The following is a 27,328-nucleotide window of genomic DNA, read 5'->3' on the forward strand; positions in this document are numbered from 1 at the left end:
ATAAGTTGAAAAGTATGCTTTACACAGCATATAAGGGTGATGTCACAGCACAACGGGAATCCAACAGGGGAAGAGGTGAAAGTAATCCTCCTCCTACCACCACAACCACGCCGGCAAGGACAGGACGCTTTACAGACGTCTTGTTGATGGAGGACATGCGGAGCTTTTTTAGTCCTACGCATCGCCACAGCCCTTCGGGGTCCACCCTCAGAGAACGACTCGACCGACAGGTAGCAGACTACCTTGCCTATACTGCAGATATCGACACTCTGAGGAGCGATGAACCCCTTGACTACTGGGTGTGCAGGCTTGACCTGTGGCCTGAGCTATCCCAATTTGCCATTTAACTTCTGGACTGCCCCGCTTCAAGTGTGCTGTCAGAAAGGACCTTCAGCGCAGCAGGAGGTATTGTCACTGAGAAGAGAAGTCGCCTAGGTCAAAAAAGTCTTGATTACCTCACGTTTATTAAGATGAATGAGGCATGGATCCCGAAGGGACTGACAGTGGGGGATGCATTTGACTAAAAAAGGCCTGGTGATGACTGAGATGCCTTGGGCTAAAAATGGTCCACACGCTGCTGTATTTAATCATTCTCTGCATGCCGGATGACTTACGTGACGTCTCCGCCACCAACTACGGTTCAAGCCGCAATGTTTTAGTGCACTTTCTGCCTTGAAAACCTCAATTTTTTAGGCCGCTGCTAAAGCAGCGGCTGCAACAGTACCTACTTTTTCATGCATGTGTACATGCCTAATTTTTCTGGCCTCTGGTGCTACACTGTGGCTGCAAAAAAACAAAAAACAAAAAAAAGGCACATACATGTGTCAATTCCCCTTTGTGATCGTTACCTTGTCGTGGTGAAGGGGCTTGCATATCACAATGAAGCGATCACCTCTAGGAGTGTGTTGGCACACCCCAGATGATAAGGTCGTTGCTTCATTGTGAACAGACCAAAAGCGATCCGCGGGATAATTTTTCATAGAAAAAACATTCATTTTCTTTCATTCTTTCTGCGGAGCTGGGTATTTTTTGGCCGCGTTACTGAATGCTCATGAACAATGGCTGTAGGCTCATGCGTCCTTTTGCGGAGGTGACAAACCTGGTGGTCAGTCGAACCCAAGGCAACATCATCGACCTCATCCCATATGCGTTTTTTCTGGAGTGTGCCCTGCGAAGAGTACTGGATCAGGCTGTAGATGAGCATGAAGAGGAAGAGTTGTGGTCCCCATCACCACCAGAAGCAGCCTTGTCGTTGTCAATTGCTGGACCTGTGGCAACGCAGAGAGAGGAGTCTGAAGAAGAGAAGTCAGAGGAGGAAGGTGGCTTTGAGGAGGTGGAATACCAGCCACAGCAGGCATCCCAGGGGGCTTGTTGTCACCTTTCGGGGACCCTTGGTGTTGTACGTGGCTGGGTGGAGGAAGAGACCTTCAATGATGTCAGTGAGGACAAGGAACGGGACATGGCTAGCTTGGTATCCAACCTTGTGCAAATGGGGAGTTTGCGGTTGTGCAAATGGACTGACTGACTGACTGTTAAACGGGGAGTTTGGTCTGTCAGAGTTTGGTCTGTCACTGTGAAGCGGGCGTAACCCTTACACTACTTGACCGATACAACATCATACCTGATCGTATTCACACACTGGATGTTTTAAAGCACGTTATTCCAAACAATTTAGGAATGTTAGGTGATTTCTGCCCTTTATGGATCAAAACCCGACTCTGCGTCAACTACGTAATTTTCCATGGGAGTTTTGCCATGGATCCCCCTCCGGCATGCCACAGTCCAGGTGTTAGTCCCCTTGAAACAACTTTTCCATCACTATTGTGGCCAGAAAGAGTCCCTGTGTGTTTTAAAATTCGCCTGCCTATTGAAGTCTATGGCGGTTCGCCCGGTTCGCGAACGGCGAAATTTAGGTTCGCGACATCACTATTGCTGATGTGGACTGTTATTGGAGCACATATACATGATATATTTGTGTTATATCTCCATGCGTTTTAAAACTGCTTACTGAATTTCTAGCCTTTCTATGGGGTCAAGCTACTAGAAACTTTAATGCAGGATTTTGGGGAAATGTTTAGAGGTGCAATTAGAAGTGTGTGCAACAGAGTATAGCCCTGCGCGAGCCTGTTTTCTTAAACCCGCTGAATGTATGACCAGGACCGCCCGCACCCGCAACCTATGTGTTCCACACCCACCCGCAATGTTTGTGTCCACTCCCGCAAACTTTATCTCAGCGCTGGCCCTTATCTGTAGTCAAAGCCCTTATCTTATAATGCTGTATGATGATGCTGAAAAGAGATCTTACAGTTAGAGGCTCATCATGCTAACCCTGCAGCTATGGTTCCTCCTTCTCCTTCCCCAGCCAATAACCACATCATACAACGTTGCCTGATACAGTGCCAGACCAAACCATTACACACATGCTCTCCCCGCAGCTATGGTTCCTTCCTTCCCCAGCCAATAACCTCATACAACGCCTGATACAGTTTCTAAAAAAAAAAGTATTTTATAATGTGTGTATGCATAAGTGATCACATGGCCTCTGTTTTCAGCTACAGAAGGGGCTTAGAGAAGTGAAGGTGAAGACTGCAAGGTGGCATGTCACCAGGAGGCAAAGAAACCGAGGTACAATGATCTTACCTGTGCAGGGGGGGGGGCATGTCAGCATAAGTCTGACTATTGGAGTACAGGCAGGCTGTGCGAAGATAGAATGCAAAGAAGAAAACTGACCATGCTGGAATGGATGTACTTCCATGCCTGCTATGGTCAGTTTGAAATAGGCAAGCAGGGGACTGGCAGGATCACCAGGTAATTCACACAAAATGAAGAAAAGCAAAGTAAACAGAATACTTTTTCAAGCAAGTACATGACACATATAAGGAGTGTCAAATGTTGGGTATACACTTTACATTTTGGATACCTTTTAACATGATGGAAAGAAGGAGAAGCTTTATTGTGCACAGGTAAGAGTAGGGCAGAATATATCTGGAGCATAAAATTTAAATCCTGAATCGATTTATTTTTTTTATTGGTGTTCGGATTGGTCAGTGACTATTTAATCTCTCTGTTAAATGATCAGAAATTGTGTGTGGAGATTAGCCCAAAGACTTGCTGCTAGTAGATGGTGTTCATAAGTGTTCAGCATGTAGCTGAGAAGCTTGCCAGTTGCTCACTGCACAGGTTTGAATGATCATGATCCCGGTATGCTGATCACAGCCTGCCATTGCCATCAGCTCCTATTTATCACAGTGTAAATGGTTACCAAGCAGTTAAATATTTAGAGGTGGTTCACTATTGCTTCTTGAGTGTGTGCTATTTTCTCATTATGTAGTTAGCATTTGAGATGCTTTCAGACTCCTTTCTAAATGCTTACTAGCTGCTTAAAAGGTGCCAAAAATACACTGTAGGAATTCTGTGAAATGCGTGGTAGAACAAAGAGTCATTGAGTATCCAGTCTTATGCTGCCCGTACACACAGCTACTGTATATGTAGCCACTGGCTGTTGATGGCATAGATCAAGGTAACCTGCCATCCATAGCTTTGATTGTTTTAGGACTTTGAAAGAAACTGTTGGTAGTATGTTGCCTTGACCTGTTCACTAATTTCTGTGATTGACAGTTAAATTTATCTGGAAACTGGCCTGTGTATGATTAGCATTGGTAGTGTAGTTGGTCACATTTGAACACAGATTACCATATACTACAACTCTGTCACCTAATACATATATGGAAGTAAAAGTATGCATACAGCTTTTCTAAAATCTCATGAATTATTTAAATATCTCTTTACCCTGTGTGTTCTCATATTGAGAATGTTCTTACTGTATTTTTTTATGTAATGATATTTTTAATAAAGAAAAGTACAACACAATTTTTGCTTTTAGGTTTATGTATCTGTTTATTTATGTAATTTATTTATGTATTGTGGAGTATTAATGTTGGATGGTAACAGCATCAACTTTTAGTATCCATTTTCTTTGTAAAACCTTGCCCGCGCAACTACATCATTCGAGTAGTCCCCCCCAGTTGTACGATTGTCAACTGCATCAAAACTGGTAACGCTGTTTGGACCCATGTTGTAAGCTGCAAGAGCACCTGTAATAAAAAAATAAAAATAAAAAAAAAGTTATTGTATAAAAATTGGCCAATCATGGTTTAAAATAAAAAATAATATCATGTGCCTACAAAAAGGCAAATAGGCTGTTCACTTGGCAGGGGAAATTGCACTTTACAAGAGAATGTTCCTCAAAGTTTAGAGAATGTGGCAAAAAGTGTCTATTTGTCTTCAGTAACTCAACCCTATAATCTCACCTTTTCTTCCTTTCCACTGCTGATAGAAAGGAACCTCTGTATAAGCCCTGACTTGCTCAGAGCTTTCGCAGAACTGAGGGCTGGAAGGGGTCTTATTTTAATTCTTATGGCTTAATGGTGAGGCAAAGGAGGGGACATTAAAATTAACCTTTTGCTAACAAGTTAACCTTCAAGCACACTTTTAATTTTTCCATTTTACAATACAACAAGATATTCCTCTGCTAGAGATTAGGGACTTGACAATTAGGAAAGATATAGGAGGGAAACATGCTTTCATAAAGCACTGACAGCCCTCATATTTAAAAGTGACATGTTCTTTTTAAGATATCTAATCATTTTATACATACAATTTGCTGGATATTTGAGCATTTGCACCTCCATGGATTACACATTTGTTAATGGGGATGGATTACCTTTCATAACATACTCCTTTGACCAGGATGGAAATTTTTGCTTGATTGTTGCAACCATGTCAACCAGTATTTGTGTGGCCTGTAAAATATGCGCTTCACTGTTCCACGCTCCTTGTGGAGTATGCCATCTTTTGTCGATCTGGTTTTAAGAAAATCATATAATTTGTTAGTTGAGCTTTAAAAAGTACCTACATTTAATAATACCACATTAAGTTGCAGCACATTGGCGAATAAATACTATTCTGTATTTTTCTATAAAAGTCTACATAAAGCAGCATTAAACCCAAAAATCATTAGATATATTTGTATTATGTTTTTTTCTTTTTTTTAGCCCGCCCCCCCTGGAAAACAAGTTTACTAGCCAGATCACCAGATAAAAATAGAAGAGCCTAAAAAAGAAAACACATGCAGCCATCACATTTAAGAATTGTTAAGCTGCAATATAACTGTTTGCTTTTGGGTTTATCACCGCTTTAGGCCCCTTTCACAATTGTGTGACTTGTCCTGCGACTTGGGACTGCAAAGTCTCATATCAAGTCATATACCATGATTTCCAATGAGTACCGCTCATATCTGTGTGACTTCAAAGAAGTCCCTGCACTACTTTGGTCTGACTTTGATGCGTTTTGAGGTCCATAGACCTCAACATTACGCAGGCATGGTTTCAAATCCTGTCAAAATCACACAACTTTTGGTCGCACAAGTGTGAAAGGTGCCTTAATGAATGCTGTATGCTTTAGGGCATTTGTGCCAAAATAGTTTTTCTGTACCTAGAAGGCGATAGGAATGCATAGAAATCCTTATGCAGCTTTAAAAACCTGTGAAGGAGCTTAGAAGTATGCAGACTTAAAGCACTTTGCAGTTGCCTAGCTACACAAGCGCTCTTGACATGAACCAGCCCCTAAATATTCAAAATGTTATGAGATCATAATGAAATACGTCTTATAAAGTTGCGCAAATCTTGATAAAGTTGCGCAAATCATTAAGTATGATGAAAATAATATGTGCTCACTGGTAGGAGGAAAAAAAAAAAAGCACTAAAGCAGAGATGCCAACAATCGTATTATTACAGCTCAACTCCAGTCAGTATTAAAAAAAATACTGCTTTGAAGTCATAGCATGGAGCCCTTTTTTCTTGACTCATATATATTTGCATGCTGTGCATTATAAGTTGTTACCATATGCTTTTTATTGTCTATACTAATGGCCTCCGCTGAGGCAGTTTTCTTTTCACCTTTGTTTTATCCATTGTCAACACTACCTAATATGGTCTTTATGTGCTATGATTGTAATCTGTTTGTTATGCACATACTGTAGTGACTGTATCTTCTAATTCCTTTTTATAAATAAAAAGCCTTTAATAAAAATTATTGAAAGAAAAAAAAACTACTACTATATACATTGCATCCCCAGCAATGCGAGAGCTAAAAGCTAGTCTTGACTATGAGGAAGGGAACAGGCAGAAATACTTACCTTAGCCTTTGCTCTCACAGGCTTCCTAACCCTTCCTATGACCAATTTCTAAAAGCAGCTTAACTGAGGGATTAGAAACACAGCAAACAAACACCAACAAGCCCACCTAACAAGACGGATCAAGAAGGGCTGGACAGACTAAAAGAGTTAGCACCTTATGTCCAAAACTCAAAATCAGAGATAGCCTAAACATCCAACATGTAAAACTTGACAAATGTTTGAACCGAATTCTTGGTGGCAGGCTTGAAAATCTAAGAAATAGATGCCTGATGCTGAAAAATCCACAAAGTACTAATGAATCTGTTAAAGTGTACCTTAATAGCAAAGGAAAGAACTTTTTAGATTTTAGACCATAGGGTCCAATGAGGATTTACTAATCTACTTAGCAATGGTGGAGCGGGAAGCAGGGAACCCCCTGCAGTTACCCTCGGGAAGTACAAAGAGGGAATTGGATTGCCTAAAAAAGAGGCTGTAGCTGAGAGGTAGACTCTCGCAGTGCATGCAACTACCAGATAGTGGAACAAAATTTCTTAGGATGATGTTAGAGCAGGACAAGGAGGGAAGGTTGGTGTCCTGGTAAAGCAGAGCTCCGGTCTGTTTTGTGTCAACACACACTCACCTGTCGCACGATTCAGCGATGTGCTCACCACGATGTCCTTTCTCCTCGTCTTGTCGTGCTGGCATCTCAACTGTGGGCACCTTACTGTGACAACTTGCAGCTTCACAGCCAGGTGCCCACTGTGCCTCCTGAATGGTCCGGCAGTCTTCTGGGACCTGTGATGTTTCCCAGAAGACTGCAGGGAGGGGGAGAGGAGAACTTCCACTCGGATCGCCTAGGTAATCCAAGCAAAAGTGGGAGCAGGTACCTGTCAAAACTAGGTACCTCCCCCCCCCCCCCAAAAAAAATGACATGGCAAATGCAGGAGGGAAAAAGTACTTAAAGCGGAACTAGGGTGGCTAACAGAGAACCTTTGTGTGATGTGAGTAACTAAACAGACTACCTTGTGAGGGAGATCAGATAAGTGAATATCCCTCATAGGTTTGAAAGGGCAGAAAGAGCCAGGTTGAGGTCTCATGGAGTCCCAGGGGAATGTACAGTGGAAGAAATGTGTTCAACGCTCTACACAAAGGCTTCAACAAACCAGAGGCCAATGGTCTCTGAAAGAGAACAGCCAAGACTGATATTTTGCCCTTAGTTGTGCTCAAGGCCAAATGCTGATCTAGACCAGGTTGGAGGTAGGATACGATCTGTCCCACTAAAATTTTCTTGTCTCGCCCCATGCAAAATAGGACTTCCAGCCACAATGATAGACTTTGCAAGAAGTTCACTTCCTAGCTGTTAAGAGAGTAGGGATGACCAAATCCAACCAGTCCCTGGCTTTTAACAGAAGATCCACATCTGGTGTCCCCCACCTGCTGCATAGGGCTTGGAACTCCTGGCACCTCTGAGTGGAAAGCCCATTCCCATGGATTCAGCCACAGACTGCCAAGAATGTCTGCATGCCTTTTTTCCACACCTGGAGGTGGACAGTGGACAGGGCCAGAATGTTTTTTTTTCTTCCCAAAAGAGGATAAATTATGCCTTTTTTTCAGAGATGTGACTTCTGGAGCCTTCTTGATGGATAATGTAGTCCAGTGTTTCTCAACTCCGGTCCTCAGGGCATACTAACAGGCCAGATTTTAAGTATTACCTTGGGAAGATGCAGACTAGAATACTGCAATCTCTGAGCAGCAAATTATGTCACCTGTGATTTACTTCAGTTTTCTTGCAAACCTGGCCTGTTAGTGTGTCCTGGGGACCGGAGTTGAGAAACACTGATGTAGGCTATGGCCGAGTTCCAGGATGTTGATGGGAAGATAACTTAACTTACTTTAGTGACCAATCCCCTCATCGAGAGGGCATCCAGGGCTTCTTCCCAGCTAGATAAGCTAGCATCTGTCTTTGTGGGAATTTTCCATGTTTTTTGGGAAATGAGCATCCCTGACTTCAGGTTGTAAAATACACCACTCCACAGAGTCTGGCCTTGGAGGTCCAGCGCATGAGGTGGTCCATGGACAGAGTCTGTTTGTCCCATACTGTCAGACTGTTGAGTTGAAATTGTCTGGGGTTAAACTGGGCATATGTTGCTGCTTCAAATTAGGCTACAATCAGGTCCTTGACCCTGAGCCAAAAGGGCCTGGGAACAATACCGCATTGACAGAAGCTTTTCTTGGGGCAGAAAGATTTTGGTCAGGGCCATATCTAATGTCAGGTCCAGTTATTCAGAAGTGGCTAACACTTCTGAGTACCTGGAGAACCAGAACCATTCTAGCAGTGGTTTGCTGTTCTGCCTGTCAGCACTAGGGTCAACAGTTCAAATACCAACCATGGGACTACCTGCCTGGAGTTTGCATTTTTTTCCTTGGGACTCTGATTTTCCACCGGACGCTCCAGTTTCCTCCCGAACTCTAAAAACATGCTAAATAAGTTATTTGGCTCTGGTCTAGATTTGCCCTAGTATGTGAATGTATGAATGTCAGGTAGGGACCTTATATTGAAAGCTCCTTAAGGCGAGGGATGGATGTGAATATACAATATAGATGTAAAGCATGCCTTGTTTAGAACTGCCACCCCCCCCCCCCCCCTGCAAGAGGAGTTGCTGAACAGCAGCATGAAGATCGACTGTTTTTGCAGGGAAGATGGCAAATTTAAGATCAGTCATATAAATTTGACAAAATGCCAGTTTCTATCCCCTGGAAATTACATTCTGGACCTAAACATCTGAGATCATTTTGGACCAGAAGGCCGGAAAGGCTGACAGACATCCCCCCACCCTGGGAAGAGGACTTAGACCCAGATGTGGCTGGCTTGGAGGTCCAAGTCTTCCAGTGAAAGTGTGTTTCAGACTTCGACTTGGAGCTGAAAGCTTAAGGAGGGACAAAAGGAAGAGTAAAAGGTTTACCTGCAGAAACCTTTTACTAGGGTAAGGTGAGAGACCAAGTATATACCTTTAGGCAGCTCAGTGGCAAACTAGCAAAAAAAGAAAAAAACTGAGGCTAGTTGGAGTGGGAAGAGATTATATAGTGGATGTACCTTTAGCCAATCATCTGAAGGTAACTGCAAATAGTTAAAAATAATGTGCTCTCGCAGATATATTAGAATGCACCTCAACAAGTAAGGGTGCAACCAGATCCTTGAGATTATGGGCATGGATGATGGTCTGCCTGAGTCACCAAGAGATAAATGGAACGAGAAGCCCGTGCATTCTTAAAGGGTCTATCCAGGATTACTAAAATGGAATCAGTGAAGGAAGCAGAGGCCGAGAAACTCACAAACCAAATCACATTTAGACAATACTTTAGGCAAGGAGCAAGTTTGGGCCTTATCACCACTCTGTTCCTAGTAAACCAGAAATGATTCCATACAGGATTAATTTTGAGAACTAATTTCTTTGTATTCTATTAGCAATTCTTGCATTTTTTTTTTTTTTTTGCATTTTTTCCTTTTGTTTGCACCTGCACTTTTGCACACAAAAGGTATTTTTGTGATATAATCAGTTTATTGTATAATAATGGGCTAATTTTGGGCTTATGAATATTATTGTTTTTGCACTTTTAGTTGGCACACACACACACCAGCACTTTATTCCCAGGTGCTTACAAGCATATATAATTGCACTGAAGCACTAGCACTTACTACCAGTATATATTTGAATTGGCACTTTTTGTCTCATAATTAATTTTACAACCACCTTATATGTATCTACAATCACCACCTAAAAACATTTTTTTTCTCATTATCAAATCCATTTTCACAGTTAGGGGAAAAACCCCTAACACAACAGAGCTGCAGAAAAGACATCCCTCCTCTAGTACACTAGCAAAAAAAAAAAAAATGGAGGCATACTGTTAGTGGGAGGGGTTACATTTTGCTGTGGTTTGCCAGTGTTCAATCTTCTTGTGGCAGTATAACCCAAAGGTATAAGACTACCTGTGACCCTCAATCAATGAGAAAGAAATACATTTTTTGTTCTTTATTTGTGCTGCCATGCATTGGTTTTGTCAGTGTTTCCTGCAAGATAGTAATACTTGTGTGGCCACTGTGTGCAGTTACACTGTTTAGTCTTTAGTCTCTTCTTTTGATGACTAGAAGCACTCACTGAAAAAGTGATAAGTGTGCAAGGAAACTTGCAATGTATACTTGTTTTTCTGAGCATCATTGTGACACTTCTAGAACTCAGGGAACCGCCTATCTTAGTGTTTTGTCATACATTGGGTACAGCAGTTGTGGACTTTCACTGAATGTATACTTTGGATACAATTTCCCTTAGAGCCAAGATAAATAAAGGGATTTTTCAACATTTCTATTGGATGGTGACAGTTCACCTAATTATTTGATAAAGATGTTACCATATGAAGTGTGTTCTGTTTTTCTGTTTTGTTTAGAGCCCGGTTTTGCTGTGATGACCAAACCTTTGTTCATAACATGTGAAGATACTTTTTTTTTCTCTATGCTTTGAATTTCCAAATACTACAGATTTATTTTTTGTTTGTAATTTAGTTGCAATTGCAGTTCAATCTGTGCCCCATGGACTTTTGCAGTGCACATAGATGGGGCAGTTATGCAGGCCATGTTGCTTGCTCCTGTTGGATAATTTCACATACGCTTGGATGTTATTGGTTGCCCTTTTTGATTCAGCGATGTATGTATTCAAAGAATATACACTGCCTGGCCAATAAAAAAAAAAAGTCGCCACCAAAAAAAAAAGGTCACACTCTAATATTTTGTTGGCTTTGATTACGGCATGCATTCGCTGTAGCTTTGTTTCGATAAGCTTCTGCAATGTTACAAGTTTTATTTTGGTGCACTGTTGCATTCATTTTGCGCCAAGATCTTGCATTGATGATAGGAGAGTCGGACCACTGTGCAAAGCCATCTCCAGCACATACCAAAGATTCTCTATGGGGTTAGGTTCTGGACTCCGTGGTGACCAATCCATGTGTGAAAATGATAGCTCATGCTCCCCAAACCCCTCTTTCACAATTTGAGCCAGATGAATCCTGGCATTGTCATCTTGGAATATGCCCATGCCATAAGGGAAGAAAAAAATCCATTGATGGAATAACCTGGTCATTCAGCATATTCAGGTAGTCAGCTGACCTCCAATAGGATAGTTACTGCATGCTTAGTTAGTTGCTTAGTTAATTCCAGGTGGCGACCTTTTTTTGGCCAAACAGTGTATATGGCCAGCACGCCAGGATCCTTCGGGCCACGCAAAACCCCTTTGTCAGGCATGCAATGCCACATGCCTGACAAAGGGGTCCTGCATAGCCCCAAATCATTGCACTTTACCATTGTGATGTGATCACCTGAGTAAATGTTTGGACAGTATTTTAAAGATCCGTGGTGTGCTGGCAATATATACTTTGGTTTATGGTACCAGTTTCCAGCTGGCGATTGCAACAGCACCCACTTACATCTTGACATTTCCAGGAACGTATGCAATAGGCATGTTACACATATGTGTGCATTTAATAGTGGAATGCACATGCATCTCATGTTGCCAAGTAGCAATTTTTTGTACCAAACGTCTCAAACATGTGATGACAATTTTTGGCCCTTAAATGGCCCTTAGGTTGTATGTTAGGCTAAGGTAGAAGTCTAGAAAAGTGTTAATGTTAATAGCACCTTAATATCTTCACTTTTCTATATTCAGTTCCTACAGCTTTAACTGGTGTATTTCAATTATATGCAAATGTAATGTGTAAAAATTCACTACAGTTTATATATTGTGCATACTTGTCTGTATTCTTATTATAATAAATTATATTTCATCAGCATTTTCAGTGTGCTTCTTATTCATTTTACTATTAATGGAAACCTTTGATTACCTGCATCAGGCCAAAAGCATTGCCATAGTCACCCTCGTGATTGGGGTCCAAAGCATTGCCAGCACGTGATTCACGAGACATGATTGCTCCAATTATACCTGGGTCCACACCAGTGTTTCTGGACACAGAGAAAATCTTATTCTTGTAAGAGTTTACCCCTTGCAGATCTTTTTGTGCCAGGTGTTCAGATGCAAATATTCCTTTAAAAAAGTTAAAAAAAAAAAAACCTGGTCATTAAAGATATTAGCAGAATGTTTTTATAAAGCAAGAAAGGTTACAAATTTTACCAAAACTCAATGTAAAGCTTTGGAAATATATACAGATAACCAATGATAAGAAAATGAACAAAATATTTGTTATAGGGAAGGTTAGTAGTTTTTAGATAAAGAAGTAAAATTTCTTTGAACTTATCAATTTGATCAATATGCGTTAAAGATTTAAAAACTGTCCCTACATGGGGCAGCCATATTTACTCATTACATTGACTCATGCACATTATGTGCATGTTCTCTATGAAAGCCTATGAGTTGTCATACTCATTGAGAAAAATGCACTTCACATGTGGCTTATACATTATCTCAACAGTTTCACATACGGAGCCAGACTAAATGCAATGACAGTATCCTCTAGCTCCTAATCTGCACGCACATACATACACACAGTGTGTATAAATATATATATATACAGTGGGTACGAAAAGTATTCAGACCCCCTTAAATTTTTCACTCTTTGTTATATTGCAGCCATTTGCTAAAATCATTTAGGTTCATTCTTTTTCCTCATGAATGTACACATAGCACCCCCCATATTGACGGAAAAACACAGAATTGTTGACATTGTTGCAGGTTTATTAAAAAAGAAAAACTGAAATATCACATGGTCCTAAGTATTCAGACCCTTTGCTGTGACACTCATATATTTAACTCCGGTGCTTTCCATTTCTTCTGATCATCCTTGAGATGGTTCTACACCTTCATTTGAGTCCAGCTGTGTTTGATTATACTGATTGGACTTGATTAGGAAAGCCACACACCTGTCTATATAAGACCTTCCAGATCACAATGCATGTCAGAGCAAATGAGAATCATGAGGTCAAAGGAACTGCCTGAAGAGCTCAGAGACAGAATTGTGGCAAGGCACAGATCTGGCCAAGGTTACAAAAAGATTTCTGCTGCACTTAAGGTTCCTAAGAGCACAGAGGCCTCCATAATCCTCAAATGGAAGACGTTTGGGATAACCAGAACCCTTCCTAGAGCTGGCCGTCCGGCCAAACTGAGCTATCGGGGGAGAAGAGCCTTGGTGAGAGAGGTAAAGAAGAACCCAAAGATCACTGTGGCTGAGCTGCAGAGATGCAGTCAGGAGATGGGAGAAAGTTGTAGAAAGTCAACCATCACTGCAGCCCTCCACCAGTCGGGGCTTTATGGCAGAGTGGCCCGACGGAAGCCTCTCCTCAGTGTAAGACACATGAAAGCCCGCATGGAGTTTGCTAAAAAACACCTGAAGGACTCCAAGATGGTGAGAAATAAGATTCTCTGGTCTGATGAGACCAAAATAGAACTTTTTGGCCTTAATTCTAAGCGGTATGTGTGGAGAAAACCAGGCACTGCTCATCACCTGTCCAATACAGTCCCAACAGTGAAGCATGGCGGTGGCAGCATCATGCTGTGGGGGTGTTTTTCAGCTGCAGGGACAGGACGACTGGTTGCAATCGAGGGAAAGATGAAGTACAGGGATATCCTGGACAAAAACCTTCTCCAGAGTGCTCTGGACCTCAGACTGGGCCGAAGGTTTACCTTCCAACAAGACAATGACCCTAAGCACACAGCTAAAATAACGAAGGAGTGGCTTCACAACAACTCCGTGACTGTTCTTGAATGGCCCAGCCAGAGCCCTGACTTAAACCCAATTGAGCATCTCTGGAGAGACCTAAAAATGGCTGTCCACCAACGTTTACCATCCAACCTGACAGAACTGGAGAGGATCTGCAAGGAGGAATGGCAGAGGATCCCCAAATCCAGGTGTGAAAGACTTGTTGCATCTTTCCCAAAAAGACTCCTGGCTGTATTAGATCAAAAGGGGGCTTCTACTAAATACTGAGCAAAGGGTCTGAATACTTAGGACCATGTGATATTTCAGTTTTTCTTTTTTAATAAATCTGCAACAATGTCAACAATTCTGTGTTTTTCTGTCAGTATGGGGTGCTATGTGTACATTCATGAGGAAGAAGAATGAACCTAAATGATTTTAGCAAATGGCTGCAATATTACAAAGAGTGAAAAATTTAAGGGGGTCTGAATACTTTTCGTACCCACTGTATATATATATATATATATATATACATATATATAAATATATATACATATACACACACACACACATATACACATACGGACAGGAGCCCCCAGTTGCGGCAAGCAACTCTGAAGTTTCGGCACGATACGCTGGATCTTCAGAGAGCATGCGCCGCTGATGTCAGCGGCTGCATGCAGGATGAATATCTCCTAAACGGTACACGTTTAGGAGATATTTATTTTACCTTCAGGCAGTGGTGTATTTAGGTTTTGTGCTGCCCTAGGCCTGACTAAACTTGTGCACCCCCTAATTTATATATGACCCACCCCTTCCTGTAAAGGCCACACCACTTCCTGTTTATGACTCGCCCTGTCATCTGTAAACCACAGAGCACAACCACAGTCTATCAGTGCAGCCTCATCAGTTCCAATCAGTGCAGCCTCATCAGTGCAGCATATCAGTGCTGTCTTATCAGTGCAGCCTCATTAGTGCCCATCATTGCCGTTTATCAGTGCCCATCATTGCCGTTTATCAGTACCCACCATTGCTGCCTCATCAGTGGCCATCAGACCAGCATATTAGTGCCCATCAGTACAGACTATTAGCGCCCATCAGTGCAGCATATGAGTGTCCATCAGTGCCTGGGGGCATAGGAGACTAGGCAGAGCATTTGGCTGCAGTGCCACACTTATTAGCATTGGCGGCCGTCGGGCCAGTTGTATTAAGTGTGGTAGATGGCCTTCGGTCTGTCCGAATGTCCTGACCGGACAGTATTATCATACTGGTAGGTAGCAGTGTAACCACTTTATGGGGGTACCAGAATGATTTGCCTCCTGCCCTCCGGCCCAATTCACCACATAAGACTGGCACTATACATAAAGTGTAGCGCAAGCCGGCGGGGACCCTTTCGTGCCGGGAGGAGGCTGTTTTTTTTTTTCATGCAGGGTGCAGCTTTCTGCTGCCCCCCCTGCAAAGTGCCGCCCTAGGCCTGGGCCTTGTTGGCCTAGGCCAAGATACAGCACTGCCTACAGGTAAGCCTTATTATAGGCTAACCTGTAGGTAAAAATAACAACCAGTATACAACCGCTTTAAAAGAAAATTGGACATTGTGTTCACTTACGATAAAAACTTTATAGCATGCACCTTCAGTTTTTGTTGTCTGAAAAGTCATAATTGGCTTACAAAAGCTCTATACTAACGATCAGATAATCGGCCAATCATTCATTGTACAACATTTTACTTCCAATTTTCTTATTGTGTGTAAGGACCTTTAGACCAGTTATAAACACATTAGCAGAAAGTTGCTGCTGCTGGTCAATCAAATGTGATTTTATTTTAATCACCCAGATTCTAATGGGCCATACACACTATACCAGGGGTGTCAAACTCAATTTCATTGCGGGCCAAATCGGCATTATGGTTGCCCTCAAACGGCCGGTTATATTTGTAAGATTAGATGTCCAGAGCACCTTACGCCCCCGTGCATGAGACGCCAAGAGCCCCCCACCATCATAAGTCAAGAGTCACCAACCCTTCCTTCCATCACAATGCATCCCCTTACCTTGTGCTACTGCTAGGAAGATGATGTGGGTGGATCAGTGAAGAATAAAGTGCCAGGTCGGGAGGAGGAACAGAGGAGGGCTGGAGTCAGCTTACAGAGTCTGCTGAATGCTGAGTCCAGGGGAGGCAGAGACAAGGTGGTGTTGTGGCTGCACAGAGAGGTTCAGGATCTGTAGGAGGAGCTCTGCCCTCCTCTCTGCTGCAGATTGCTAATAAGGGGGGCGGGGGCAAAGACGAGCCTTTCTGCAGCAGCACAGAGAAGCACAGGATTTGGCAAAGGAGTTCTGTCCTCTCTGCTGCCAACTACTGAGACAAGGGGGGTGCCGCAGCTGCAGGAAAGGTGCGGGGGCCACATGAAATGGCCTGGAGGGCCACATTTGGCCCGCGGGCCTTGTGTTTGACACCTGTGCACTATACAATTGTCCTAAGATTTTTTCCTTTAAATTTACCAAAACCATATAATATCAGGTCAAATCTAAACACTTTCAATTTGTATGCAATCAGTCAGGCTCCTGCACTACATAGTTAAAGGTAAATCTAAAGGAAATCTAACAACAAAAGTTGTATAGTGTGTATCCAGCTTAAGGTACGCATGACTGTTCTATTGAGCTGATTTTTGTTTTCCCATACACCAAACATGACCATATATTTATCCATCACTCCAAAAAAAAAAAAAAATGTCCTTTTTTAGACACTCAGCTTGATTTACTAAAGGGATAGAGTGTTTGCAAATTAGCTAAATGGTGAGAAGCCAACGGAAAACGAACTTTGCAAATATCCAGTCCTATATAAGGAAAATTTAAAAAAAATATATATATATAATAATTTTTTGCTTTTAACATGATTTGATAATTGGAATCAGCACAGCACCAAGCTAGGTGAAAATCAGATGACTAACACAAGTACTAAGCTAGGGGGAAATGAAAATTTCATAGTGAACATGTTTTGTTCCTTTAGTAAATTAACCCCACTGTCACCTTGCTTCCCTCTGGCCCTATACTAACCTTGTCATCACTCCTTCCGCTATCACAGCTGGCACTAAAATCACTCTGTTATTACCTATGTAAAGCAGTAATGTTATGCAACATTGCTCAGTCCTACTGATTGGCAGCTAAACTGGAGCACCGTTACAGGGAATGTGGCCACATGCTGCCCCATACCCAAAAGAGGAAGGAGTGGAAGGGTAGCACTGGGAAAGATGAGTGAGTGGGTTGGGGAGGCCTCTTTGCAGGGACGCTGTCACTTTAACAAGTACGTTTAAAAGTAACAGTCTAATGACCAAAATAAATGACTTTTATAAATCTGAACTGGCTCTCTTCTCATTTTATTAAAGAAGGAAATGACCCCCCTTTTATAAAACACTTGTCCCCACTACAATATTTCCCTCACCTCCTGTTTTGGGGACTACTGTAAAATTTCTATTTCCCATCAGATTCTATCCAATTGACAATGTTCACTGGGACAAACAGAGGGTGAATCTCCCCACTGGGAACAGTTGACAAGAAGTTCTAAAACTTCCTTTCTATCTGAAATTTAAGGCCCCTTTCACACTGGCAGGATCCACCTGCTCAGCACTGAGCAGGTGGATGACAGGTCCGTGTCCGCTCCGCTGATACAGAGCAGACACGGACACACACGCTTTCCTCTATATGGGTGATCAGGTCCGCCTGTGCGTTTTCTTCTGACTGTCATCCGATCCACTGAACAGATGGGGAACTGATCCCCAACCATCTGTTTCTAGAGGATAGGATGGGATGTCGGCGGGTGAAAAACTGACAGGCGGACCCGGTCAACCCGCCCATGTGAAAGGGGCAAAATGTTTTATTAGTTCTGTGCCAGTATGTACAGTACAAGTGCATAGAAAATACACTGCAGGAGTTGAGTCAAGTTGAATTCATTTAACCATATGCATTAAAATACAGAAAGTGCGGCCCTCCGCGCGCCAGATGCCGGCCAAGTGTTGGATGCCGGTGGTGGCGGGGGCCTGCCCCGCGGTGGCCCTGGGGCTCCTGACTACACTCTTGATGCCATATTTCTCACTGTGATGGGTTCTGGGGGGTCGGAATGCTTGGGTTTGATTATCGGGGGATATCCGCCCCCATGTTACACTATGCTGTTATTCTGTTATTCCATACTGTCTATGTCCACCAAGAGCTGTACATCTTACCGCTGCACTATCACTGCTTACTATGTCTAATCTGTTGGCTTGTTATATGCCTATTTTCCTTTTTTTTGTTTCAATAAACGAATTTATAAAAAAAAAAAAATACAGAAAGTGGCGGTACTCACCTGAAATATGTTCCCCATCTTGACTGCCAGTTTGAAGTGAGGCACCAGTAGTAGGAATATTGTTGGGATTACCAAGTGTGGCTGTGAAAGACATTTTACAGTTAAAAAAAATATTTTGAAACAGGCAAAACGCTTTTTAAATAAATAAAGGTAGACAAATGCATACAAGGATATATATATATATATATATATATATAATAATTTTTTTAAATATTGAAATATGTTAAATATACAGGGGATATAGAATGTCTACACACCCCTGTCAGGTTTCTGTGATGTAAAAAAATGAGACAGATACATCATTTCAAAACTTTTTCCTCCTTTAATGTGACCTATAAACTGTGCAACTCAGTTAAACAACAAACTGAAATATTTTAGGGGGATGGAAGTAAAAATAAAAAACTAAAATAATATGGTTGCATAAGTGTGCACACCCCTAAACTAATACTTTGTTGGAGCACCTTTTGATTTTATTACAGCACTCAGTCTTTTTGGGTATGAGTCTATCAGCATGCAACATCTTGACTTGGCAAGATTTACCCACTCTTCTTTACAAAAACACTTCAAATCTGTCAGATTGCGAGGAAATCTCCTGTGCACTGCCCTCTTCCCACAGTTTTTAATCGGATTCAGGTCTGGGCTCTTGCTGGGCCATTCCAAAACATGATTCTTCTTCTGGTGAAGCCTTTCCTTTGTTGATTTGGATGTATGCTTTGGGTCGTTGTCAATGCTGAAAGATGAACTTCCTCTTCATGTTCAGCTTTCTAGCAGAAGCCTGAAGGTTTTGTGCCATATTGACTGGTATTTGGAACTGTTCATAATTCCTTCTACATTGACTAAGGCCCCTGTTCCAGCTGAAGAAAAACAGACCCAAAGCATGATGCTGCCACCACCATGCTTCACTGTGGGTATGGTGATGTGCAGTGTTTTTGGAATTATGGCCAAAAAGTTCAACCTTGGTTTCATCAGATCATAACACATTTTCCCGCTTTTGGGAGACTTTGGATGTGTTTTTCCAAAATTTAGCCAGGCTTGAATGTATTTCTTCGTAAGGAAAGCCTTCCTTCTTGCCACATATGAAGAATATGGGAGATTGTTGTCACATGTACCACACAGCCAGTACTTGCCAAATATTCCTGCAGCCCCTTTAATGTTGCTGTACGCCTCTTAGCAGCCTCCCTGACCAGTTTTCTTGTCGTCTTTTCATTAATTTTGGAGGGACGTCCAGTTCTTGGTAATGTCCCTGTTGTGCCATATTTTCTCCACTTGATGATGGTTGTCTTCACTGTGTCCTATTGTAAATATAATGCCTTGGAAATTCTTTTGTATCCTTCTCCTGACTGATACCTTTTAACAATGAGATCCCTCTGATGCTTTGGAAGCTCTCTGCGGACCATGGCTTTTGCCGTAGGATGCAACTAAGAAAATGACAGGAGAGACCTACTAGAACAGCTGAACTTTATTTGGAGTTTAAATGATGGCAGGAGTGCACTGACTCCTATTTAACACGAGTTTGAATATGATTGATTAATTCTGAACACAGCTACATCCCCAGTTATATGAGGGTGTGTACACTTATGCAACCACATTTTATTTAGTTTTTTATCTTTACTTCTCCCCCCTAAAAGATTTCAGTTTGTTTTTCAATTGAGTTGTACAGTTTATAGGTGGAAAAAATTCTGAAATTATTTATCTTTGTTTAATTTTTTTACATCACAGAAACCTGACATTTTAACAGGGATGTGTAGACTTTTTATATCCACTGTAATACTAGCCATTAGACATGTGGCCTGAGGGTGGCAGTATTCATCTGCATGCTGAAGGCTCCAGCCTGCATGTGATCACTGTCATAGCTGAGTGTAATCACAGGTTTTGGAACCACTTTGATTGGTTCCCAATCATCAGTGGTGGCATGAGCGGTCAGTGACACAACCGCACGAGGGGACTGAGTGCTGCACAAGTGGCTTTAATGAGGGGGCATTTTTAAATGTATCCCTGGTATGTGACATTGGGCCGGGGATGTTTGGTGAGAAGGGATAATAAACTTTTAAAATAAAAAATATGTTATACTTACCTGCTTTGTGCAAGGATATTGCAGAGTGGTGGCCTACCTCCCCGCTGATGCTGTCTGCTCCTGCTTTCTCTGGGTGTCCCCCTCAGCAAGTCGTGCACTGAGGGGGCACCTGGGGCGTGCACACTCCTGAACCGAGCTGTGTGTGCCTCCACAGACACGCAGTGCAGCTCATCCACGCCCCCAGATCCCTCTTCACAGGATTTGACTGACAGTAGCAAGAGCCAATGGCTCTCCCTGCTGCCTGTGCCTTCTGTAAGACCAGGAAGTTAAGGGAGGAGAGATGCAACTGGGACAGCGCTGGATGGAGAGAAGGCCAGCTAAATGTTTGGGGGGGTTAAACAAAGAGTTAGCAGAGCATTTGTATCCTAATGTTAGGAATGCCTTAACGTTAAGGTAAAAATACCAGTTTTTTAATTTAATAAGGCAGAGAGTAGTAACCTAAAGCAAACTAGATTGAGTTTTCATTGTTTCAACTGCTTTAGGGTTCATTACCCAATCTCTGTGATCACTGCATTTCTGCATGCACATTTTTAGTGCATTTACAATGAGTTTACTGTGTTTTTTAAATAATGGTTATCATTTATTTAACTCTATTAGCCACGTTGAAGCTACACACACACACACACGTTTGCACATGTTCATGGTGAATTTGCAAGTGTTCATACGCATTTGTTGTGTGTGTTTGCATGGGTTTTTTTCTGCTGTGTAAAATACAGCATGCTATACTTTTTTTTTTTTTTTACACACACGAAAGTGCTGCAGTGATATAAACTAGACTCATTGGAATACATTTTTCTTGCATATGTGTTTTTACTACCTGCATCTGATGTAAAGGAACCCCGTGTATTTCCACTTTTGCAGTTAAATTTGTGAATCCCCACTAGGTTTGTTGTGTCACACACAGCATCTTTTTTTTTTTTTTGGTAGTAGTATTTCTTACTTTAGAGGTTTTTAAGGAAAAGGTGTCATGGTTGACTGCAAGAATTTCTCAACTAGCTCAGCACGTTCTGTCTCAATAGCTGCATTAGGAATGGCTGAGTCCAGTTCTCAATAACATACAATGGTGACGCCATCCCCTAAACATTTCACGCTTTGTGAAGACAGACCATGTTCAAATCTAGTACAATTGGTGAGAGGATATCTACCTGTACAGTACAGATAGAGTTAATTATGGCAAACACAGCTTCCCTGCCCCCCCTAATAACAAACATAACTTATGCAGAATTTTTCTTGCTGGAAGTTCCCAATTTAGCTGCAACGGTGGAAATACTCTTAAGACCCTGGTCACACTTGGGCAATAAGGGGTCACCGGTAGGATGGACGAAATTCTCCCCACGATTCCAAATCGCAGCAAAATGGACATCGCATGTTTGGGTGTCATTCATCCTGAATCCAAAAACGTGTGTGTAAAATCACACCTGACGCAAGCCAAAATTTGGTCCCTGAGCTTCGTTGGCACGACAAACGCGCATAGGGGCAGCCCAGTCACGTGAACGAGCAGAACACGTGTGAATCTCGCTTTTCAAATCACTAGCAGGAACCTACGTTCCCACTAAGCCATATGTGAACAAGTCCTAAACTGATTGGTTGCTATGGATTACTGCACCTGTCACCCAACTGATGGTTTTTACTCCTACCTTTGGATAAATCTGTCATTATGAATTTACTTCAACGGTTATCCATTACAAATTACCATTCAAAAAGGTCTAGATGGAACATTACTTGCGCTGTTCAACTGCCTATTTAACAGGATGTTAACAGAATTTCTGCTAAAACCAAACTGCTAAAACCAAAAGCAAAATTATAATGATCTTGTTAGGGATATCACATTCTGATGGCCTAACTAGTTTTAAGATAGCATGTTCTTATTTGTAAGTGTTGTCCACTGCCAGTATGGCACCACTGTTCTGGTATTACGTCAGCTTTCTATAGTCTCCCCCAAAGACAGCATTTTGATAGTGATGATTGAATACTCACAAGACATGGTGGCTTTTCAATTTTTCCTAGTAGCAGAAAACATAATGGTATCATTAAAATCAGGTAACATCAATTGTAGTTTTGTCATTTTAGAAAGTTTATAAAGTTGTAATTATACAGAGAATGTAATAAATAAAAATCTTCACACTTTTTATAACCGTATGCTCACCACTGCTGATTAATTTGTGGTTTAATCTATTCATATTAAAATATTTGATCTTTTTTCCATATTTCACACCACACAATCTTGAAGCAAGCAGCACTTGCTCTGTTTTAAAGGAGAATGATAAACAAATATTCATGGCAGCTCTATAAGTGCTGGCCATACACTGAGAAAAATCATTCAAACTGGTTTTCGAATAACAAACACTCGGCTATGAGAGCAAACGATTTTGCCATCATGTAATGACCGAATTTTGATTGATAAATCATTCAATGGACATAAATTAATCAGTTTTGTTCCTTTCATCACATATGCCTAGTGCAAACAGAACAGCTGAGAAACACATTAACCTTTCAATTTATAATTCGCTCGGCAGAATTTTCCAACCTGTTCCTTTGATATTTCGGCTCTAAAAAGTTAACCGATTGTCCATTTGTGCCGATTAACTGGATTTAAAATTAATGAACAGTCCAAATGACAGATTTGTGAACAATGTTTCAGCTAGTGTATGGCCGGCATTAGACTACCCGAAGCATAAATCATGCAACAAACAGTTAAAAGTGTGCCATAATAAACCCATAAACAGAAAATAGTTCCTGCAATAGTGAATCGTCACAGTGTCTTGCACCAATACATATAAAAGTGCCTGACACCCAACGATGCTCCATGTGTCTCCACACAGACAAACAAACAAATGCGCGCACCCCTCCGAAGACCTTCACGTTATAAGAGGTCTTAAGCACGCCAGATCTATAACACCTTTCCGTTGATCCAGGGGTTCCCTACCACAGCAGCAAGAGGTTTCCCTCTTTAGGTCAATAATGCACTCTTCTTCCTCTCCTCTGCCATCAGAGACACAAATAAACACTCCTAGTGCTCTCTGTAGAATGCTTTATTAAAAACTACAGCAATATTGTACTCACATAAACTAAGTGTATATAGATGATAATAATAATATTAATAATAAGTGTATATAGATTTGTTACAGGATCATGCAGCAACCAGGCACAAGCTTGAGTATTATATAACCCGTGAAGGCGCCTCATCCATTAGTGGAATATCCCTTAACTGCTGCCCCTTTAAATGTGAGAACACATTAAAGGATAGAAAATTTGTGTAAAGTAGGCGTGGTTAAATAGTGACTCGTATTCGTATGTACCATAAAATAACCAACTAACTGTCAAGTGAACACAATGTGACAATCCATTAATAATTCTATATATCCAACATCAAAAAATTATTCCATGAAAAATAATAAATGTGAAAGATATTCATATCCTTAGTCCATAAACATTGAAAAAAAAATGTCAAAATGGTGCTCTAAAAAAGCTGCCACCCACACCGTGCCTTCTTTCATTGGGTGCTCCACCTCATGATTAAGCACATAAATATGCTCACCAAATACCCCAGGTCCCAGGGACCAAAACAGCCTTTCCACAAATCTGAGTTCTTGGATCAGTCAGGAAATCCTTCTCAATCACCTCTCAGATGGCCGATGATATATAAAGGCAAAACAAAAACACCCAGTAATAGTGCAACATGGTTTTATTTGAGGTTAGCCACCACACACACACGCATCTGATATGCGGTCTGATCAGGTGTCGGTCATGGCACCCCATATATAAGCCAAACCATTGACGTGTGTGGTGGCTAACATCTGATAAAACCGATATACGAAGGCAAACCAAAAACACCCAGTAATAGTGAAACACTATCATCAGCCATCTGAGAGGTGATTAAGGAAGATTTCCTGACTGAACCAAGAACTCAGATTTGTGGAAAGACTGTTTTGGTCCCTGGGACCTGGGGTTTTTGGTGAGCATATTTATGTGCTTAATCACAAGGTAGAGCACCCAATGATTGAAAGAAAAGAAGGCACGGTGTGGGTGGCAGCTTTTTTAGAGCACCATTTTTTTTTTTTATGGACTGAGGATTTGAATATCTTTCACATTTATTATTTTTCATGGAATAATTTTTGATGCTGGATATACTGTATAGAATTAACGGATTGTCACATTGTGTTCACTTGATATGCACAGTTGATTATTTATTTTATGGTACATACGAATGAGTCACTATTTAACAGCGCCTACTTTACACAAATTTTCTAGAAGTTTGAGTATATCCTTCACATTGACTCACACAGTGGGATAATGTCATGTGCCTGTCTCCACCTTACACGTTACGCCTACAAGATGGGGCTTCATCAGAGGTTGGAGTACACAGGTGCCATCATGCTCTATACAGCCTTCAGGCTGAATTCACACTAACTTGTGATAAAATGAAGGAAATATGACGTACATTGCAATCCATTTTATGGGTGTTTTAACAGACGTTGATCTACATTTTAGCGCACTTGTAAAATGCAGGCCAATGCATTTTAATCACAAGTCAGCATGAATTTAGCCTCAATCTCCTGGCAAACAAACATCAGCTCACCAATCCCTGCTGCTCTTACTCCCAGGCACTGACTAGGTCCTGTATATCTCCCTATTCTGATTTGAGTCAACTAGCATCAGTAAACATCGGCTCTCCATTTATTGCTCCAAGGCGCCGTCTAGATCCTATATACCTCCACGGATCGAGCCACAACTTTTTTTTATAAATATTAAATGCACAAACTAACTAAAAAACACTGATGGATAAACAAACAAGCTCTGGTAATTTGGGATCTTTGGCTTTCCCAGGATCCTGTGAGAAAGTTGAGTGCATCAACCTCACCTGGACAAATACACCAGTGTCATTTTTTTAGATTTAACAAAGGAGTTTGAATTTTGTACCGTTCATATCTGTGCAAATTCAAGTTGCAACGACTTCAAAGTAGTCCCTGCAGTACTTTGGGGCAATTTAAATGCATTTCGAGGTTCATAGACATAGGCTTTGCTTCAAGTCCAGTCAAAACCTTGGCAAAATTGCGTTAAAAAAAATTGCGGTAAAATAGTGTAACCTTTAGGTCGCATAAGTGTGAAAGGGGCCCTAATACTACTTTGAATGTGGTTCATAACAACATGGACCCTAGGAGACAATTGTAATTGGCTAGCCATACACTAAGCAATCTGATTGAACAATCTCCTTTAAGATTACCAAAACGATGTAATATGAGGGCAAACCTAAACACTCTACGTAATTAGCTTTAAATCAGGCAGGCTCTTGCACTACACAATTGATGGTAGATCTAAAGGAGATTGTGCAATCAGATTGTATAGTATATGGTCAGTCATAAAGTAGTCATCTTTTAAAACTAAATAAAACCACATTTTACTTCTTATGCCTCCTAGCTACAAAAAAAAAAAAAAAAAACTCAGAGGATTAAATTTTTATTCCAGAAGTAGCAAAGAGATTTCTACACCTGCATAGCCCAAAGCTGAAAGGCTTTTTCTACTAGAAAATGCTGCATGTCGGAGAGAAGCAGAGCTCAGTAAGCAATATTCATTGAGATTGGCAATTAAAGACATCATATACAGATGCATCTCATAAAATTAGAATATCATCAAAATGTTAATTTATTTCAATAATTCAATTCAAAAAGTGAAACTCATATTTTATATAGATGCGTTACACACAGAGTGATATGTTTCAAGCATTTCTCTTTTTGTCTATTATGGCTTACAGCCAGTAAGGCTGGCCATACACTATACAATTTTCTTGTTCAACTTTCCTTTAGATTTACCAAAACCATGTAATATAGGGTCAAACCTAAACACTTTCAATTTGTATGCAGTCAGGCAGGCCCTTGCACTACATAGTTTAAGGTAAATCTAAAGGAAATTGAATAAGAAAATTGTATAGTGTATGGCCAGCCTAATTCCCCATACACACCTGCAGATTATCTGAAGACTTTTGTCTGTAGACTTACCTTTTCTATGTAGTGCAAGGGCCTGCCGGATTGCATACAAATTGAAAGTGTTTAGGTTTGAGCTCATATTATATGGTTTTGGTAAGTCTGCAGACAAAAGTCTTCAGATAATCTGCACGTGTGTACGGGGCATAAGTGAAAACCCAAAATTCAGTATCAGGAGATTTGAAGATGTTCTGAGATACTGATTTTGCTGACCAGCTTTATGAACATGCGGATTTCCTGCAGATACCAATACCTGGTTTAATGATCATGGTATCACTGTGCTTGGTTAGCCAGCAAACTCCCCTGACCTAAACCCCATAGAGAATTTGAGGGGTATTGTCAACAGGAAGATGAGAGACCCCAGACCCAACAATGCAGACGAGCTGAAGGCCGCTATCAAAGCAACCTGGGCTTCCATAACACCTCAGCAGTGCCACAGGCTGATCGCCTCCATGCCACGCCGCATTGATGCAGTAATTTATACAAAAGGTGCCCTGACCAAGTATTGAGTGCATACTATATGGTTTTTGTTTTTTTTTTTTGGTCTTATGTAATATTCTATTTTTCCTGAGATACTGAATCCTAGGTTGTCACTAGCTGTAAGCCATAATCAAAGTCAAAAGAAAGAAATTCTTGAAATATATCACTCTGTGTAGCGCATCTATATAAAATATTGGAGTTTTAATTTTTGAAATGAATTACTGAAATAAATAAACTTTTTGATGATAATCTACTTTTATGAGATGCACCTGTAGAAGATCATGTGGCCCCTCAAAGGGCAGAGATCTGTCATTTGAATACAAGAGACTTCTTTCAAGAAATCAGACTATGGCTCCTTTCACGCGGTCCGACTCCGTCGGCGGACTCCGTGCTGCTCAGCGAGGAATCGATACACAGATCCCCGCTGAGCAGGCAGGTGACAGCTCCCTCTCCGCTCTGTGTGCGGAGAGGGAGGTGTCAGAGCCCCGCTGCTCTTAATGGGGGAATGGGATGAGAGCGGACCGCCTGTCCACTCTCATCCGATCCCAACCATTTTGATCCCCTGGACGGATGGAAAATAGGGTT

At 41.4% G+C, this 27,328-nt stretch overlaps 2 protein-coding genes across 2 annotated transcripts in view; one reads left to right on the top strand and one right to left on the bottom strand.

Annotated features, from left to right (window-relative positions):
* Nucleotides 1-27,328, top strand: part of LOC309545446 (lysozyme g-like) — a 326,231-nt gene that overhangs the window by 110,614 nt on the left and 188,289 nt on the right. The gene's annotated exons all lie outside the window — the stretch shown is intronic.
* The window catches only part of LOC309546701 (lysozyme g-like), a gene marked incomplete at its 5' end in the record, with an annotated part of 57,100 nt that continues 33,713 nt past the window's right edge, over nt 3,942-27,328 (bottom strand). Inside the window, 4 exons of the mRNA XM_082246414.1 lie at nt 3,942-4,094; nt 4,724-4,862; nt 12,068-12,267; nt 18,209-18,289. Coding sequence (XP_082102540.1) covers nt 3,961-4,094; nt 4,724-4,862; nt 12,068-12,267; nt 18,209-18,289 — 554 coding nt within the window. The 3' untranslated portion in view covers nt 3,942-3,960. The remainder of the gene's footprint in view (nt 4,095-4,723; nt 4,863-12,067; nt 12,268-18,208; nt 18,290-27,328) is intronic.

Source organism: Pelophylax lessonae (assembly GCF_965119305.1).
Source record: "Pelophylax lessonae genome assembly, chromosome: 2".
Taxonomy (NCBI): domain Eukaryota; kingdom Metazoa; phylum Chordata; class Amphibia; order Anura; family Ranidae; genus Pelophylax; species Pelophylax lessonae.